This window comes from Phoenix dactylifera, unplaced genomic scaffold (genome assembly GCF_009389715.1).
Source record: "Phoenix dactylifera cultivar Barhee BC4 unplaced genomic scaffold, palm_55x_up_171113_PBpolish2nd_filt_p 001271F, whole genome shotgun sequence".
Classification (NCBI taxonomy): Eukaryota; Viridiplantae; Streptophyta; class Magnoliopsida; order Arecales; family Arecaceae; genus Phoenix; species Phoenix dactylifera.
The window spans coordinates 1-16,268 of record NW_024068604.1 but is presented as its reverse complement, the minus strand read 5'-3'; the positions used below and the strand labels follow the sequence as shown (position 1 = coordinate 16,268).

Here is a 16,268-nt window from a genome sequence, read left to right as displayed (position 1 = left end):
AAAAAGCCGGCGGTAGTTCGGAGGGATCGACGGTTTCCTCGCTTCTTCGCCGAGGGGAAAAAAAGGGGAAGGCGAAGGAAAGAGGCGAGGAAAAGCCTGGAGGCTGAGCTAGGTTTTAAAGATTTCGTCCCGAATCGTCTCGATCTCTTCTCTGGGGCGGGGCGGAGGTCGATCCATCCATGGCGGGGGCACTCCAGTACTTAGAATCGCAGCGGAACGCCCAGCCGGACCTCGCTGACTGGTACAGTTCCCTGGCCGACTTGTACCAGCGGAAGCTCTGGCACCAGCTCACCCTCAAGCTCGAGCAGTTCGTTGCCCTAGCCGTCGTTCAGGCCTGTTCCTTCTCCCTTACTTCTTGTTTTTTCTTTTTTATAGGGTTTATGGATTATTCTTTAGTTGCGTTCGTTGTCTTGAGTCCAAATGGCACGGGAAACCTTACAAAGGTATGGTGGGGGACAGAACTATCTTGTAGACAAGGTGTTGTAGTTCCTAAAGACATCCCATTCTCTCTGACTAATTCAATCATTGAATCGTGTTTCAACTCAGAGAATCATTTGATACTGTTCTGATTGTTTGATGAAGGGTACTCTATATAAGTTTTTGGATCCTGTACTAGATTAGTTGTTGGTTTTTTCTACATGTAGTTCTATTATGGGGCTGTCTGTAATTATTGTTCCATATCCTAGTAGGACAATCTGTCTCCTGGCTGTTTGAAGTTTAGTTCATCCGTCATATAATCCGAGCACTAATACTACAATAGAATGGCAGGCTTCCTGTGCGCTACTTATGGAATTGCGTATAGCTGAAAAGAAAATAAATCTTATGAACATGGCCTAGGCATGACATATGCAATCCTTAAATATTCGCTTGACATGATTTGGTTACCTGAATTGCTCATGAATCCTTCACCTATGAGAAGCTGAAGAGAATCTTCCTTTTCATACTTTAAATAGATTTAACATGTGATAATATGGAGCTAAAGATTAAACAACATTTACTTTACAATGTTTTATAAAGAGCACCATTGGCTGTCCAGGTGCTATCCATTATGCTTTCCATCTTCTTTGTGTGGTGGATGGTATGAATATATGAATTGGTACCTAATGTTGCCACCCCCCCCACAAACAACATCTGCACTTTGTGGCCTAAAATCTTAGATGGGGCCTAGCATTCCCCCCCCCCCCCTTATATCTTGGTCCTTGGGTTGCTTGGGCTGGCTCAGCCCATTGACAGCCTTATCCTCAAAAGCTTTGTCACTTGAATTGGCTTGTCACATATACACGATCCATGGTTATAAAGATAAATGGTGTATAGATTCAATTTTAAGGTTAGGTTTAGGACTCTGTTTTTCTGTGCAGTTAACATGGATGTTGGTGATGTTTTCTTTGAATTCCCTTAGTTGTACTTCACATGTCGATACCAACAAAAACACCATTGAAAACCACGGGCTTTGATATTGTCCATGTCCTTTAAAGCCAAAGCCAAAACAAAGTGTCTAATAGTTAGTTCTCTTTCATGGCAAGATTCCCTAGTGTAGATCCATAATATATAAGGGGTTTGTTAGGCGATATCTCTGATCTACTTCTGAATCTAGCTAGAAAACAAGAGGCTCATAATGGAAGCAAATGGTTTACTGGAGGCTGCAGGTCTAGGGAGTTTTTGTTAGAGTTGATTTTAATAATTGATCTGTTACATCTTTCTTTTAAATCTATTTTTTTTCTGTTTTAGTTGGTTACAGAGTTTATATAACTGACTTTAAAACATCTAATAGTCATTTTGGTGATCAGATGATCTTCGTGGAGCCATATCTGTGATTAGACGGGGGATGATGTGGCTTGACTTCCATTGAAAGGCCAAATCAGCCCTAATTAGTTATTAATGAGGTCCCATAGTTAGGCCAATCACTAAAAAAAGACAGAGAGAGAAGAGGCACATGACCTCTAGTCCCTCTTCCCTTGAGTGTTTGTATACCCTAAGAGGGATGCCTCTTCCCCTCTTTCTTACTTTCTCGCATTTTCGGGCTTGTCACTTCTTGAGAGGTCGTGTCTCTTAGAAGAGAAGAGGAAGAAAAGGGAAAACTAAGAAGACATGATCTCTCAGGAGAAGAAGCCTTTCTATGTGGGGGTGGTTTCGGCATTCCAGAAAGGTGGTTACGGATGTACACTATGTAAATTTATTTTTAATTATATGTAATCATTTTTTTTAAGGATTGGAAAGTCAAATACATTATTCCAAGAGATCTGGCGTTCTCCTTATTCTCTCTTCTTCTTCTTTTCCTCTCTTTGTTTCTCTCATCTATCTTTTCTCTATTTTCCTTGCTGCTTTACATCTGAATCTAACATATTTACTTGTTTACTGCATAACTTACTGAGAATCCTCTTTTAGTCAGATGTTATAATGCTATTTAATTCTTAAGTCTTTTACTTGCTGATTTTCTTTGCATGATTTACTATCCTTATGTTTGCTATATCATAATTTAGGGTTCCTTCCATATTTATTGCATGTTAGTTCTATTTTGATGTGTGCTGGAATTTCTGGACAACTGTAAAACCTTTTTTTAGTTACAGTTGCACTATGTAATCCTAGAATACAATAATCCAGTGGTTTTTAACACTCTTTCGGGGGTTTAGCACTGGAGAAAATTCAGGGTGACCCCCTTGTAGTCTTTGTGAAAGGGGCCTCCAAATCACTCTTTGAGCAGACTTAACCCTAAGATTGCATCAATTTTCTAAGATCACACACTATCATTATTCTTCCACTTCCTGGTGGTTTGCAAGAATAAATGTATGCATTTTATTAGTTCTTGCTTTGGACACTTGGTACTAGAACAAGCTGTCACCACCTTCACTATTTGTTTTTCTTGCATTCTTGACAGTTATTTGAATTAAAGTGCATCTTGTTCCTTGGCATGTACATTGTGTTTTGATCTACAAGTTATGCTCCTTTTTTCATTGATGAAAACTCAGCAGAGATTTTGCCTCATGCATTCTTGAATGCCTCTAGCTCTTATAGGTGGGATAATCCTAGTTGAACTCGACATATAGGTATTCAACATTTTGAGAACTTCACTAAAAAAAGCTGTAAGTGACCTAGCTTTGTTATCCGACATCAAAAGTGCTGGCAGCAAGTGCGTCACTTTGCACAAAGACCATAATTGAGACAAACTTTCTCCAATTTGTCATACCTAGTTTATGATTGTTACCTGGACACATCATTTTCAGCTATCCAGAAGTGTTGACACTTTTGGATACTTTGACATGGTAGGACATAATATGACATGGCTGGATACTCCACTTTGAAGGGTCCTATTGACATTAACAAAAAAATGTCCGACATTTTGCACTTTTTTTGGAGTGTCATGTAGGAGACTCTTACTTTTCAGTGTCAAACACTTTCAGTGTTCTTAAGTTTTGCTAGATACTTTAAGCAAAGTGTTCCTTATATGTTTAATACAAGGTCATCAAGATTATATGGACACCTTGTGTAATTAGTCCTATCTCTTTTGAAGTAAGATAGGGGAACGCTTCTTTAGGGCATGAACCATTATTATTATTTTTTAAAAGTCTGCGAGTCTTCTAGTTAGCATATACATTTGATGGACAGGGAAATGAATGTTTTAAGTGTATGAAACTTTGTTCCCATGCTTGTTGAGATACCTGGAAAATCTGGTTGAGATATTCTCAAACTCTTTATTGTGCTTGTGCATTTGATACATTGTCCCCTCTGTGTGTGTGTGTGTGTGCACGTGTGTGCTTCCGTGTGCATGCCCTATTTTAGTTTATTTGTGTTCTAATCATGTTTGACTCTGAATACATGTTTTTCTTTGTACTGCTCACATTCTTTATTTGTTTTTATTCCTATCAGGCAGGTGATGCTCTCATACAGCTCTATCATAACTTCATTACGGAGTTTGAGACAAAAATCAATCTCCTGAAACTTGCACATTTTGCTGTGATAGTTTCACGTCGGTATTCAGAAAAAGAAGCTGCAATTAGCTATCTTCAGGGTGTAATTGAAAAGTTGCATGCTACAAGGGAGTTACGAATCGAAGAGCCAATTCTATATGTGAAGTTGCAAATAGCTGCATTTGATCTTGAGAAAGGGAATCAAAGGGAGTGTAAGAAACTTCTAGAAGAGGGGAAGGCCACGCTAGATAGCATGTCTGATGTCGATCCTTCTGTACATGCTAGCTATTACTGGATATCTTCTCAGTATCATAAATCTTGCCAGGAATTTGCTGAGTTTTACAAGAGTGCACTTCTTTATCTTGCATACATTACAGTGGAGTCGCTTTCAGAATCATTCAAGCTGGTTAGGTTTTTGTCTCTATGATAATTTAGATGTTGAATAAAATGGAAATGCTCTGTTTTCCTGAATTTGTAGAAATTTCTTTCATGCTGTTCTTTTTCAACCTTTTCTGAGCACCCCAAACCTAACAAGATTTTTGGATTGGCCTGTTCTTCTTTTTTCCGCCTTCCTCTCTTCCCACTTAACACCTGCATGATCTTACCCAGAAGATATTTTGTGCAGACATCCAAAGGGAGCCTTACTTTAACAGACATCAAGTTTATTATGATTTTTTCACTTTTTTTTACTCTAACCATACTTGCTGCTTGTGAAATAAGCTCACAGTCCCTTTACAAGCTTTTATTATCTAGTCAACCAAAATTTCTTGTTATATTTTGATTTAGTTTTTCACTTAGAAGTTGCTGAAAAGTAAATTGTTTAATCTTGTAATGCTTGTGGTCCTTAACTACTTTTTTACCTATTTTGCATATTCAGGATTTGGCATTTGACCTTTCCCTTTCTGCTTTGCTGGGTGATAACATATATAACTTTGGGGAATTGCTTGCCCATCCAATTGTAAGTGGAAGTTTTACATAAACATTACATGTTTTTATGGCTTGTTTTGAACACTTAATTGTTTGTATTGTGTCAGAGAAACTTGTTTTATTCTTTGCTGTAAAGAAAAAAAGAATTCACTTGATAATGCTGTATGAAGCGATACATCTGGACTTCTTAAGCTTTTAGTTGCATTTTTATTATTTTTGTTTGGGCAAGAGGGTTTTTGTTCTTGGTTTAGAGGGATTTTATTCGTAATTTATCTCATAGTCCCATGTTAATTTGTACTTTTCCTTTTGTTTGCATTTATTTATTCTCCTTATATGTTACTTTTATCAAAAAAGTGTGTTTAGATCAATGTTCTACCTGGGTGTTGCATTGACAATGAAGAAAATTTACTCTATCTGGATACTGCATTGACATGAAGGAATTTTACTGGGTTCAGAATTATGTACCTATCTTTCTTGATGTGGACTTTCTCTCTCTATATATATGTAGTTTAGAGTCATATATGCCTGGAGTATATGATCGATAGTTTACGAAACACATAAAACTATATCCTTTTTTAATCACGGATGGGTAGAATTGTAATACCAAGCATGTGGATTTTACTCATGGATATTGAATGGTAGTACACTTATATATACGTTCAGGCATGCACAGATATTTATGCACACATGCATGCAGTGCATGTCATGTAGTAAGAAATATATATTCCATAAATATGATGGTTTTTTTATTAATGTTTTGGACCATGTTTAGGCTAGCCTTGGTCCAGTGCTTCCAGGTGTTTTGTTTTTGCTTGTGATAATTTTTCAATAATTGTTCCAAAACTCTGAAATCACTTTCTAATGCAGCCCCTCATTTCTAGGGCTGCAAATAATAGGAATGCACAGAAACAAATTTCAGATCTGATTAGATCTGAATATTTATCCTTTTTCACAGCCAAAACAGTGAGAAAGTAGAAGGAAGAAATTTTAGATCTGATTAGATCTGAATATTTGTCCTTTTTTACAGTCAAAACAGTGAGATGGTAGAAGAAAAGAGAAGGAATGGCTCAATAGAGGAGACAAAGGATAGAGAGGAGAAATAATAATAGAGAATAAATTAAGGTTTGCCGAACTAGTGTCAGGCATCGTTCCGGCCGGTGACCGGGTCGGTATGGTATTGGTATATACCATATTGACCTCAGCTGTACAAAAACCAAGCTATCCGGATGATGCGTGGCTGGTTACTTGAATACTGGTACTTGGCAACTTTCTTATTGATTTTTCTTTTTTGGTAAGGAACTCTTTGATTTGTTTAGATTAATTGGAGTACCTAATAGATTAAGCTCTGTTGAAATTTTAATTTGAAGTAGAGTTTATCTGGGAGGAGGGGGGCCAAACCTGTTTCTCTTTCTTCTCTTGAGCACTGTGTAGATAGTTACAAGATGTTCTTTTAAAAGGAGAGTAAATATACAAACCTTGTGTCACCATCAAAAGAAAGTTCCATGATTGTGTATGATCTTGACTGTTTGTATACTTTCTGACAAGCACAACTCTAGTTTCCTGTAATTTGATACCTCAGCAAAATTGCATAATTGATCTGATTAGGTTTCCTTACAAATAATTCACTGCCATATATTGCTAATGATCGTTGTATCGACCACATATTTACCCGTTTTGTTATGTATTACACTCATTTGTTATTCTCCTCATCCAAGTCTTAGCCTAATGCTTGGGCTATCTTTTGATTCGGTGTGCCTTGTTGATCCAATGTGCATTATTTTCCACTGTACCATTATTCAGCTACCACGTAGTGATGTTCTTGATCCTTGCCATTGTTTTATTATGCTTATATTAAAGTTCTAATATCTAAAATTTTCACCTTGAATGCATCACTGTCTGAATCTGCAAACACAATTTCTTATAATATTGAATGGCTATAGAAGGTGAAATTATCTCGAAGCATTGAAAAAGATCAAAGTGAAATGGGAACTCTTGCCAGACTGTTGTATTTTATTTGTTCTTTATTCTTCAATGGAGTCCGGGGAGAGAAAATTCCGCCAGTATAAACTTAGTCTGAGGAGAGAGAAAATTACGCTAGTATAAACTTTAGCAGATTACCTTTAATTTTTTTTGGATTTTAGCAGTAAGTCTGGATTTTGGTAGAAACTCCAAATATGACATGCAAAGGAAGGAACATCTGAAAGTCTTCAGTGTCCTAATTTTTATTCTATGATAAGAAATACAATAATGGGTTTCTTCGAAGACAATACGTGATTTGTGTATATTTTGTAAAATGTACGTTTCTTTCTTTGCTTATTGCTTGCGATATTCTGTTCTTTGTTTTATGAGTTGATGCACTTTGTCTTTGATGTGCCTTTTGGCTTTTGATCTCCCACTAAATAACTCTGAATTCAAATGTACCACTTCCAGTTAGATAGGTTGAGCTTACAATATGTTCTGCAGATCAGTAGTCTTCTTGGAACCAAAGTGGAGTGGCTTTACCATATACTTCAGGCATTCAACACTGGCAATCTGATACGCTATCGAGAACTCTGCCAGGTCCATGATGCTGCTTTGAGTGCACAGCCTGCATTAGTAGAGAATGAGAAGAAGCTGATTGAAAAAATCAATATTCTTTGTTTGATGGAAATCATCTTTAGGTAAGGTCTGCTAGGCAGTGCCAAATATGTGCGATACAGTTTTTCTACAGTACAGTACAGGGACCTCAAGTTTTATGCTCATGTTTGTCATTTTTACATGGTGCAATCTTGTTCATTGCAGCCGGTCATCTGAAGATCGAACAATTCCATTAAGCATTATTGCCGAACGAACCAGACTCTCTATTGAAGATGTGGAATATCTTCTAATGAAAAGCCTCTCTGTAAGTTATACTTTCTGTATTTTTGTTGACGGGGCAGGGAGATGTGCCCGAATGGTCATTTTGTAAACTCATGAAATGAAGGATCAATCTTTCGAAATTCTTCTCGACAAGGAAAGAGTCTAGACAAAGGGTGGGGGAGATGACTTTTGACAAGGGGTGCTATATTCACTCTAAGGCACATATTAGCCGAAGAGCCAAAGGAAATATAGTCTCATTAAATTATAAATCGAGCATTTTCATCAGTCTGATGTTTAGATGTATCCTAACTCACTTGTGGTTGCGTAGTATGGAAAAATCCAGTAGGAGTATATTTTTTTTCCCTTGCTACTTCATCACATTGTATTAATGCTTCAAAATCCTGTACAGGTTCATCTTATTGAAGGCATAATAGATCAAGTTGAGGGCACAGTTCACGTCTCGTGGGTGCAGCCTAGGGTTTTGGGGATTTCCCAGATCAAATCCTTGCACGATCGACTGGATACATGGGTAGGCAAGGTGTATGAAGCTTTGTTGTCAGTCGAAGCAGAGACACCTGATCTAGTGGCATCGTGATGCGTTCCGTAGCCTCTCCTTTACATGCTCTTTGTAACAGCTTACGTCACAGAAGCAAAGGAAACATTGTTGCGGCCCTTCTCCGGGTCCTATTCTTTTGATGCCTCGAAGTATCTTTTGTCCACCAGGAGCGGTGGCTGAAAGCTGACCTGAGGCCTGTATTCTTTGAATTTTTCAGACTAGTCTTCGAACTTGAAATATGCTTACAGGGACAAAGGACCATATTTTTCAGGTTATTGGATATTTATGCAAGATTATGGTAATGGAAGTTGGTCATAACTGTTTTGAGCCAACAAATAGTTTGAGGACGATGAATGGATGATTGGAGTCTCTATAACCATACGACCAGGTGATGACCGTTGAGGGATTCAAATCTCGAACAGCTGTTGCGAGACCCCTGCAAATAGCGTCAAGTTCCACGAGAGGTATTGGACCATCAAAACACGAGATAAATGCAGCAACTAAATTTTTTTGTTCGTGACACGAATGACAAAACCAGACTATTTGATCAACTATTTTGATCAAATTAAAGCAACAAAATTAATTTTATACAACCTATTGATGGGAGAGCCCAGATTGGTGATATATGAAGGCATGATACCACACTGATGGCAAACCTCACAAAAGAGATGAACCAGTCAGCTGTGCTCTGTTCCCCTTGAAACACCTCCACACTCCTAGTATTCCGAATTTGCTCCAACAAATAAGCCACCAAGGGATGTCCCATGTGACTGTTAAGAAAGCTAAAGCTACATGATCATGGCCATGGATGTTGGCAGTCCAAGCATTTGTGAAACACATCTAGACTTGCCAAACCTTTTAACTGTCCGAAAAATGTCTTTTAGAATGTTGAAATCCTCTTAATTTAATAATACTATTCTGTCTTGATTATTTATAAGTAGCTTTCGGCACATAGAAAGTAACTAAAATAAGTTATAGAGTCACATCTACTGAAGACCTCTTCTTTACCTCAAGACAGGATAACTAAAATAAGTCAACTTATAGGCCTCTTCTCTTTTTATAAGATCTATACGGCCTGATGTGTTAAGGAGTGGAGAAAAGTTGTAATATTCTGATTTTTCATCTTGCCGAATATAAAGAACGGTTGATTCGAACATAATGGTTTCGGTTTAAAATATATTATCAAGGGCACTCTTTTTAGAGTAAAATTCTTACTGCCCAGATTTTTAATCTTGCAAAAAGACACCAATACACCTACAAATATGTCTGTTTTTATATGGTACGGGACCTCATCATGGTTCGTATGTACAAACAAAAACCAAAACACGGCAAGGTAAAACAAAAACTTGAGAATATTACTACTTTATTTTCTCTCAAGGAGGAGAAAATATTATTACTTGTAAAGAAAAATTACAGACGAACGGCCACTCTTCCTTTTAGTAAGTCCTAATCTAAACAAAAGTCCCAACCCGACTCATAAAGTCTACACTAATCAGAATCAATCAGTTAAAGAGGCCTAACCTATACTTTACTCTCTTTTTTTTCAGCAGCAATGGAGGAATCCACACCAATCTCCAAACTTGACCCGCTTACAATATATCCAGTCAAACCCACACCTAGCACTACTGCAACAAGAAGTTCAGAGCGGGGCAGTACGTATGAGCCGCCTTTCCTCCTGCTAGTACCTGATCCCCGTGAGCGCGGCCCTTACTGTGAGCTCAATCAGAGGCCCGTCCTCCAACAAATAGGCCGCATCTTCAAGCTCGAACAAAGCCTCGAGGTCGATGCTGACGAACTTCTCCTCCCACTTGGCGAGCTCCCTCAGCGCATCGCCGTCGTCGCCTTTGCGGTCTGACCCCTTCAAGGTGGCGGTTGGGCGGGTGGTCCAGTACTCCACCACCTTCGCCAGCGTGTGGGCTTTCACGCCGGCGACTGGAATGCAGTGGGGGGGAGTGCCCGTCCTCCATCATCATCCTGATGGTCTCCGACGACATGGCCGCTTTCGCTTCCACAACGAAATCTCTACCGTCCATGCTCCTCAGCCTTATCATCTTCTTGGGTCTCGCCGCCATGGTGCTCGTCGACGACATTCTCTCTCTCTTTTTCTCTGTGAATACGTTATCTGATGGACAGGATTGGAGGTGTTTATATAGATTGAAGTCCTAACCCTACCAGGAGTGTGTTCATGCTTGTTAATCTTGGTAGGAATAAGAGTAGAAGAAGTAACTACGAAAGAAGACGTTGCTCGACATCATGTGATGACATTTTATTCCTTTCCTGAATAGGAATGTGATGCATATAATATTCCATGTCTGATGACCATATTCCTTGTCTTCTTAGGACCCATGGCTCCTAACTTTCTTTCCGGCGGTCCATAGAAAGCCAAGCAATGGAGAGGAAGACCTCCAGGTCCTTTCAATGCTCGCCGGCCACACGGGTTCACGTGCCATCGAACAAGAAAACATGGGCCAACGGTCCGCCGGGTTCCAAATTAGGGCCCAGGAACTATCCAACTCTGAAAACAACCGATCCTGTGAAGATTCGGAACCAATCTGACTGAATCTACCTTCAACAAGCATCCTCCAGATCTCAAACTGATCCATTACAAGTCCTAGTTTCATCTGGCTAACTCAGCTCCTATATCTTATCATAAACGTGTCCGAGTTTGAATTGGCCCGGTAAAACTAGGATTTTTCAGAGAATAACTACCTACCATTTATAGATTATAGATTCGGCGACTGTTTGTTGACAATTGCTTCTTAATTGAAGTAGTAAAATTGTGTCAATCAAATCCTTTGTGGTGTTTCCCAAATATTTTCGAGGCGGCGATCACTCAGTGATTGAAAAGAGGATTCCGTTGTGATTTCATAACTAAAAAAGAAGTACAAGTTGCTTACTAAAAATCCTATACATGCATTCCACAAATACCCAACGTCTCTAATTCCATTACTTAAATCCTAGCGAGCTATGAACCAAGTATCCCAAGCCAATATTTCTTATCCCCTGCTCTGCTCTGCTCTGCTTCTGTCTAGGGTTTGGGAGATAATATCTTGCTTTGAGACTTATAATTACTGGTGAGATTGAGAGCTTATGTATTGAAGATCTTCCTCTGTCTTATACCCTTCCAATTTTTTATAGGTCATAGACTGAACTATGTAAATCTATGTCTCTTTGGCGAGTGTTCTCTCTTTGCTCTCATAATTCTAGATCTAAATTCTTTGCATAACATCTTTTCTTCTCGACTCATTGATTTACTATTTACTTATCCCTTTCTTTGCAAACTCCATTTCATTTTGCACCAACATAAATCTCCACCCTTTTATCGAACTTTCTCGGTAGTGAAAAAACCAAACTTTCTATATGCCCGATTTCCCAAGTTAGTAGATAGATCTCGGCCCAATACATAACTCTACATGTGTTCCCCTCTTGAATTGAATAATGCCTTTCCTAATATCCGAACATATATTTTCTCAAAACTTATAGTTAATTGCTCCTCTATGAGATCATCAAAGTATTTTTTTTACAAAATTTTTAGGAAATAAATCAATACAAAGTTGTGTATCTAGGATACAACACTATACTAGAAGATATCTATAAGTTTCAAAAGAGTTAAAAATATAATAATGAAAGAGAAGAAAAAAAATGAAAAAAAAATGGAAAACCATACCTTGATGCATGTTCTTTTTTATTTTTGTAATTAACTTGATGCATGCTCTTTATCTATATTCTTTTGTAACTACCAAAACTTCATACCAACTGTATTATCCGTACAGAATGGGATGATCTGATCCAAGTTTTGCCTGACTGTTCCAACAATATCTTTCCCAAGTTAGCCGCCACTGACTCTTTCACAAGACATCCCAGTAGATTTTCTTCTACTCCCTATCCTTTCCATCTCTCATGAACACGGTTAAGAAAAAGGGTTAGCATCCTTGACCAATTAGGTGGCCCCTTGATCCAACAAAGAATTGAACCCATCCACACTCATCCTCGCCTAGCATTGTGGTTCCAGGTCAACTGTGGCTGAGTCTGTTGATATCTACTACATCTTCTTAATATTAGACCATGATGTAAGATGAATTCATTGTGGAAACTCACTAAAACAATTGTTGGCTAGAAGATTTCTTTTCAAGTGCTTTTTTTAAAAAGAAAACTACCATGTATATATATCTATCTTGCAAGGAACAATAGATCGGAAACATTCTATTCTTTGTGCGACACTAGAATACTTAATTAGATATTTGTTTTGAATTAAATTAGACCAGATAGAGATACGAGTTTAGACAAGATTAGGCAATTAATTTGGATTTGTGTTGGGTCAAAGAAACCAAGCCTCGAAAAGCTAAGTAAGTTTAATTTATGAGCTGCTTCGATATTAAAACCTATGTCTTAAGCTAAACCCATGTTAGCCAAACCAAGAACTGCCTCACTATGCTTTGTGTTAGGAGCCGTATATAGAAACCACGCACCGCGGGTTAAGGTTGTTTGGAGAGGGGAGAGTTTTAGTTGCAACGGAGTCAAGACATTCTTTTTTATATGTTTAACTCCCATAAACATATACTGCATCTGTTTCCAGGGAGCACTCCCTTCTTTACACCCAAACCATCACTTAATGAGAGAGTATGCGCGTGGATCTTCTCACATTTAAGTTCCCATTAAAACCCGTTTTTAGTAATGAGAGGATTCGTGCTAAATTGCCTAATGTTAAGGACATATTAATCCCCCAAAGGTCTATCTTTCCTTGTAGTCCTCACTTCCCATAATCGGCCCCTCCTATCCTTCTCCAAACCCAGGTCCAACTTATCTTTTGCCGGGTCTTCTTTCCACCTTCTCTCCTTCTCCCCATTATAAAACCCAACCTAGGCACCCTCTTCCTCCATCCAATCTCTCCATTAATTCCTTTTCTCTGCCACCTCCCCTTCGTCTCTTCTTTTTCCCAGGTAACAGCATCCTTCTTTCTTATTTGCTTTCTTATCATGGGCTATATAGATACGAACTTTTACTAGGGCTACTTTCTCCGCTTCATTGGTGTATATAGTTTTGATCCATGCCTGCCTCTTCAACTTTTTATTGCTTCTCTGGGTTTAATATTGGGATCCATTGGTACCCTCTCTTCAGGTTTCTCCGCAAGGACAAGGACTGCCGAGGCTTTCGATTGTTCTCCGTTGCGAGCTCCATCCACATGTATCGTTCGATGGCCGCTAGCGTGGTTGGTGCAAGGAGCACGGCTGGAAGCATGCTGTCCATGACCGCCATGGCGGCGGCGGCACGCGAGGGCGAGGGCTCGACCAGCACCGGAGGCCGCGGCCCCGTTGATCACGCAGCGCCCTCGAGACGAGCCAGGCTCCTCGATGCTCTGTTCCCCACCACAACAGAGCATGGCTCGGCACCTTCAAGTCGGAGCCTGCAGCGGCCGCGTCCTACGACAGCGCGGACGTCAAGCTGCACCGTGGTGACTCGCGCCGCAACCTCCCGTGGAATGAAGTCACGGTTCGCGAACCCCGGTCCAGGAGCAGTTCTCCACCGAAGCGGTCCTCAAGATGATTAAGAGTGAGCCTTACGAGTCGAGGTTCGCTGAGTACCTGCAGCTCATGCAGTCGCCACAGGCCTCCGTGGCGGCCCCTCTCAGGGGCTTCCTTGGCAGTGGCGGCGGCAGCGGCATATTCTGCGAAATGTTGTTCACCAAGGAGCTGGCGCCGAGCGACGTGAGGGAAGATGAATAGGCTGTTGATACCGAAGAAACATGGCGACGCGGTTCTTCCCCGAGGTGGTCTCCGGACGTCGGCGGACGAGCTCTTCCTCGAGTTCCAGGACCCGGAGAGCCGGTCATGGTTCTTCCGGTATCGTTACTGGAAGAGCAGCCAGGGTTGTTAGAATAAGTTTGTGAAGGAGAAGGGGCTTCGGGCCAAGGATTCCGTCACCTTCTACCGGTGCCAGGAGCGAGAGGGACGGCAGAGAATATACTTCATCATTAAAGCAGTCCCCCGCAGGCAAGAGGAGGGCCTGGAAAATAGGAATGGGACAGTCGGTTCAGGCCTCAGATATAAAACAGAGGTGAAGGAAGAGGAGGTAATATCCGGGGCAATGGCAGTGTCCGGGATGACGCAGGCGCAGCAGGAGTAGAAAAGGGTGAAGATCTTTGGGGTGTGGGGTTAGTTGAGAGAGGGACATGGGAGGGTGGGTTGGAGGAACAAAGGCTCTTTTTGATTGGAATCAATGATGTCGTCTTCTTCTTTTTTTTTGTCAAACTTAGGATCTAATGGAACTATCTTGGGTTTATACTGGTTTTGTTGATCTACTGGTCTGGTGGTTAATTTTTTAGTCATGAAAACTTAAATGCTTTGTAGCTGTAAAAGTGGCAGGACTACGATTAATACAAGAGTAGATTCCTGCACTTCTTTGAATTGTTGCCTGACTTTGTCATGTTTTAGTGGATTCCAATATTTCCAGTTCTGTATGTTTTTGGTTGCACGCTTTCACTTGCCTCGTCACTGTTAGGTTTTTTTTTTTTTTGTACTAGTGTTGCCAGTCCGCTTGCTTGTAGAACTCGAGAGTCATAAAAAGGAGTTTGAGGTATAGTTAAATCGCCACACAACTGAACCTCCATGTAGCAAGAACTTTGATATTTTTTTACCACGCTAGAACTGCATGCGAAAATGCTTAAAAGATACGAGTTTAATAGGAAAGTCAATAATTAGTGTGAATAAAGGAAATCTTTTTTAACTAATATATATCTAATAGTGAAACCTTATTTCCTCTTATTGGGAGTAACATGCATGTCATTTTATTTGCGTAAAAGCCTTTTCTAGCATAATATTTTAAAAATAACATAAGATAATGTCATTACAAAATTAAAATATAATTTTGTAATCATCTAAATTTAAAAGAGGTAATATGACTAACAAGTGGCCTAGGATGACATATGTTATGTCTTGAGAGGAGACTCTGCTATTTGGAGATAGTCTAAAGATGGTTTAATAGAGAAGATTTTGCTGTTTGGAGATGGTCTAAAGATAATCTCGATTTTTAATGTGAATAACTGTTAAAGAGCTTTGAACTTTGGAGGTGTCTCTGCGGGAGAAGATCAAATATTGCCGATCCTCACCAAAAAGAGGATTCTTATGGTCGAGAATCGCAAAAAACAAATAAAAAAGGAACCGGTCTCCCCCAAGCTGTAGTGTGCATTCATGGTGCTCAAACAGAGGATGACATCAATCATCTGTTCTTGACTTTTTCTTTTGGAACGTCTTCTTAATATTCTCAATACCCCTCTCTTATTACATATTTTATGCTTTGGTGGATTCGCTGGAGGAGGCCTCTCCAGGTCTAGCTAAATCAGAAAAAGCTTGCAAGCTATTTCAAGTAATTTTGTTGTTTAGGCACTTCTTCTCTAATCTGTTTCTGCTGCTACTAGCCTTTCTTTCTTCCTTCTTTTTTTCTATATCAGTAATATTCATTTGCCGAATAGTAGTGATTAGCTTTGATTCCACCTTTCTTTCAAGATGTTTAATGTCTTAATAGGACTTTTTTAATGAGAACTGCAGTAAAACCTACTTCTAAATATTCTTTTCGGGTAAACGTATCATTGAAGATCAAGAAACAAAAAATTTCAAATCTATTACTGCGATGACCCTATGCAGACGTGTGTTTAATCCCACATTAGTTATTCATTTGGCAGATCTTGAATATTTATGCAGGATCAAAAAATTTAAATAATACTTTATAACTAGTATTTTTGGATGAGATCATAAATGGTATCAGAGCGAATTTGGCCTTAACCCATATGAATTAAGAAACACTACAGCACAAGCTCGTTGAAGCTGATCATAAAGCGGTGCTTATAATTAAATTTAAATAGATTTGAACATTTAGCCTAACGAGAACGTTAGAGCTTAAATAAGGGAGAATATATAAGAATTCTTGTGGGCGTATCCGCGTATATTTAGTTCCACAATGATTATTCACCAAGAAAATTTTGAATATTTATATAAGACTAAAAAATTTAAAAAATATCTTTCGACTAAGTCATTTTAGATAAAATT

General features: G+C 39.2%; 1 protein-coding gene across 1 annotated transcript; it reads left to right on the top strand.

The window, feature by feature from the left end:
* Nucleotides 1–8,544, top strand: LOC103720987 (26S proteasome non-ATPase regulatory subunit 13 homolog B-like). The gene is made up of 6 exons (XM_008810989.4): nt 1–332; nt 3,865–4,311; nt 4,783–4,863; nt 7,296–7,492; nt 7,614–7,713; nt 8,080–8,544. The coding sequence occupies exons 1-6, from the start codon at nt 180–182 to the stop codon at nt 8,263–8,265; spliced, it is 1,164 nt and encodes a 387-aa protein (XP_008809211.2). The 5' UTR covers nt 1–179; the 3' UTR covers nt 8,266–8,544.
* The last annotated feature ends 7,724 nt before the right edge of the window (nt 8,545–16,268 follow it).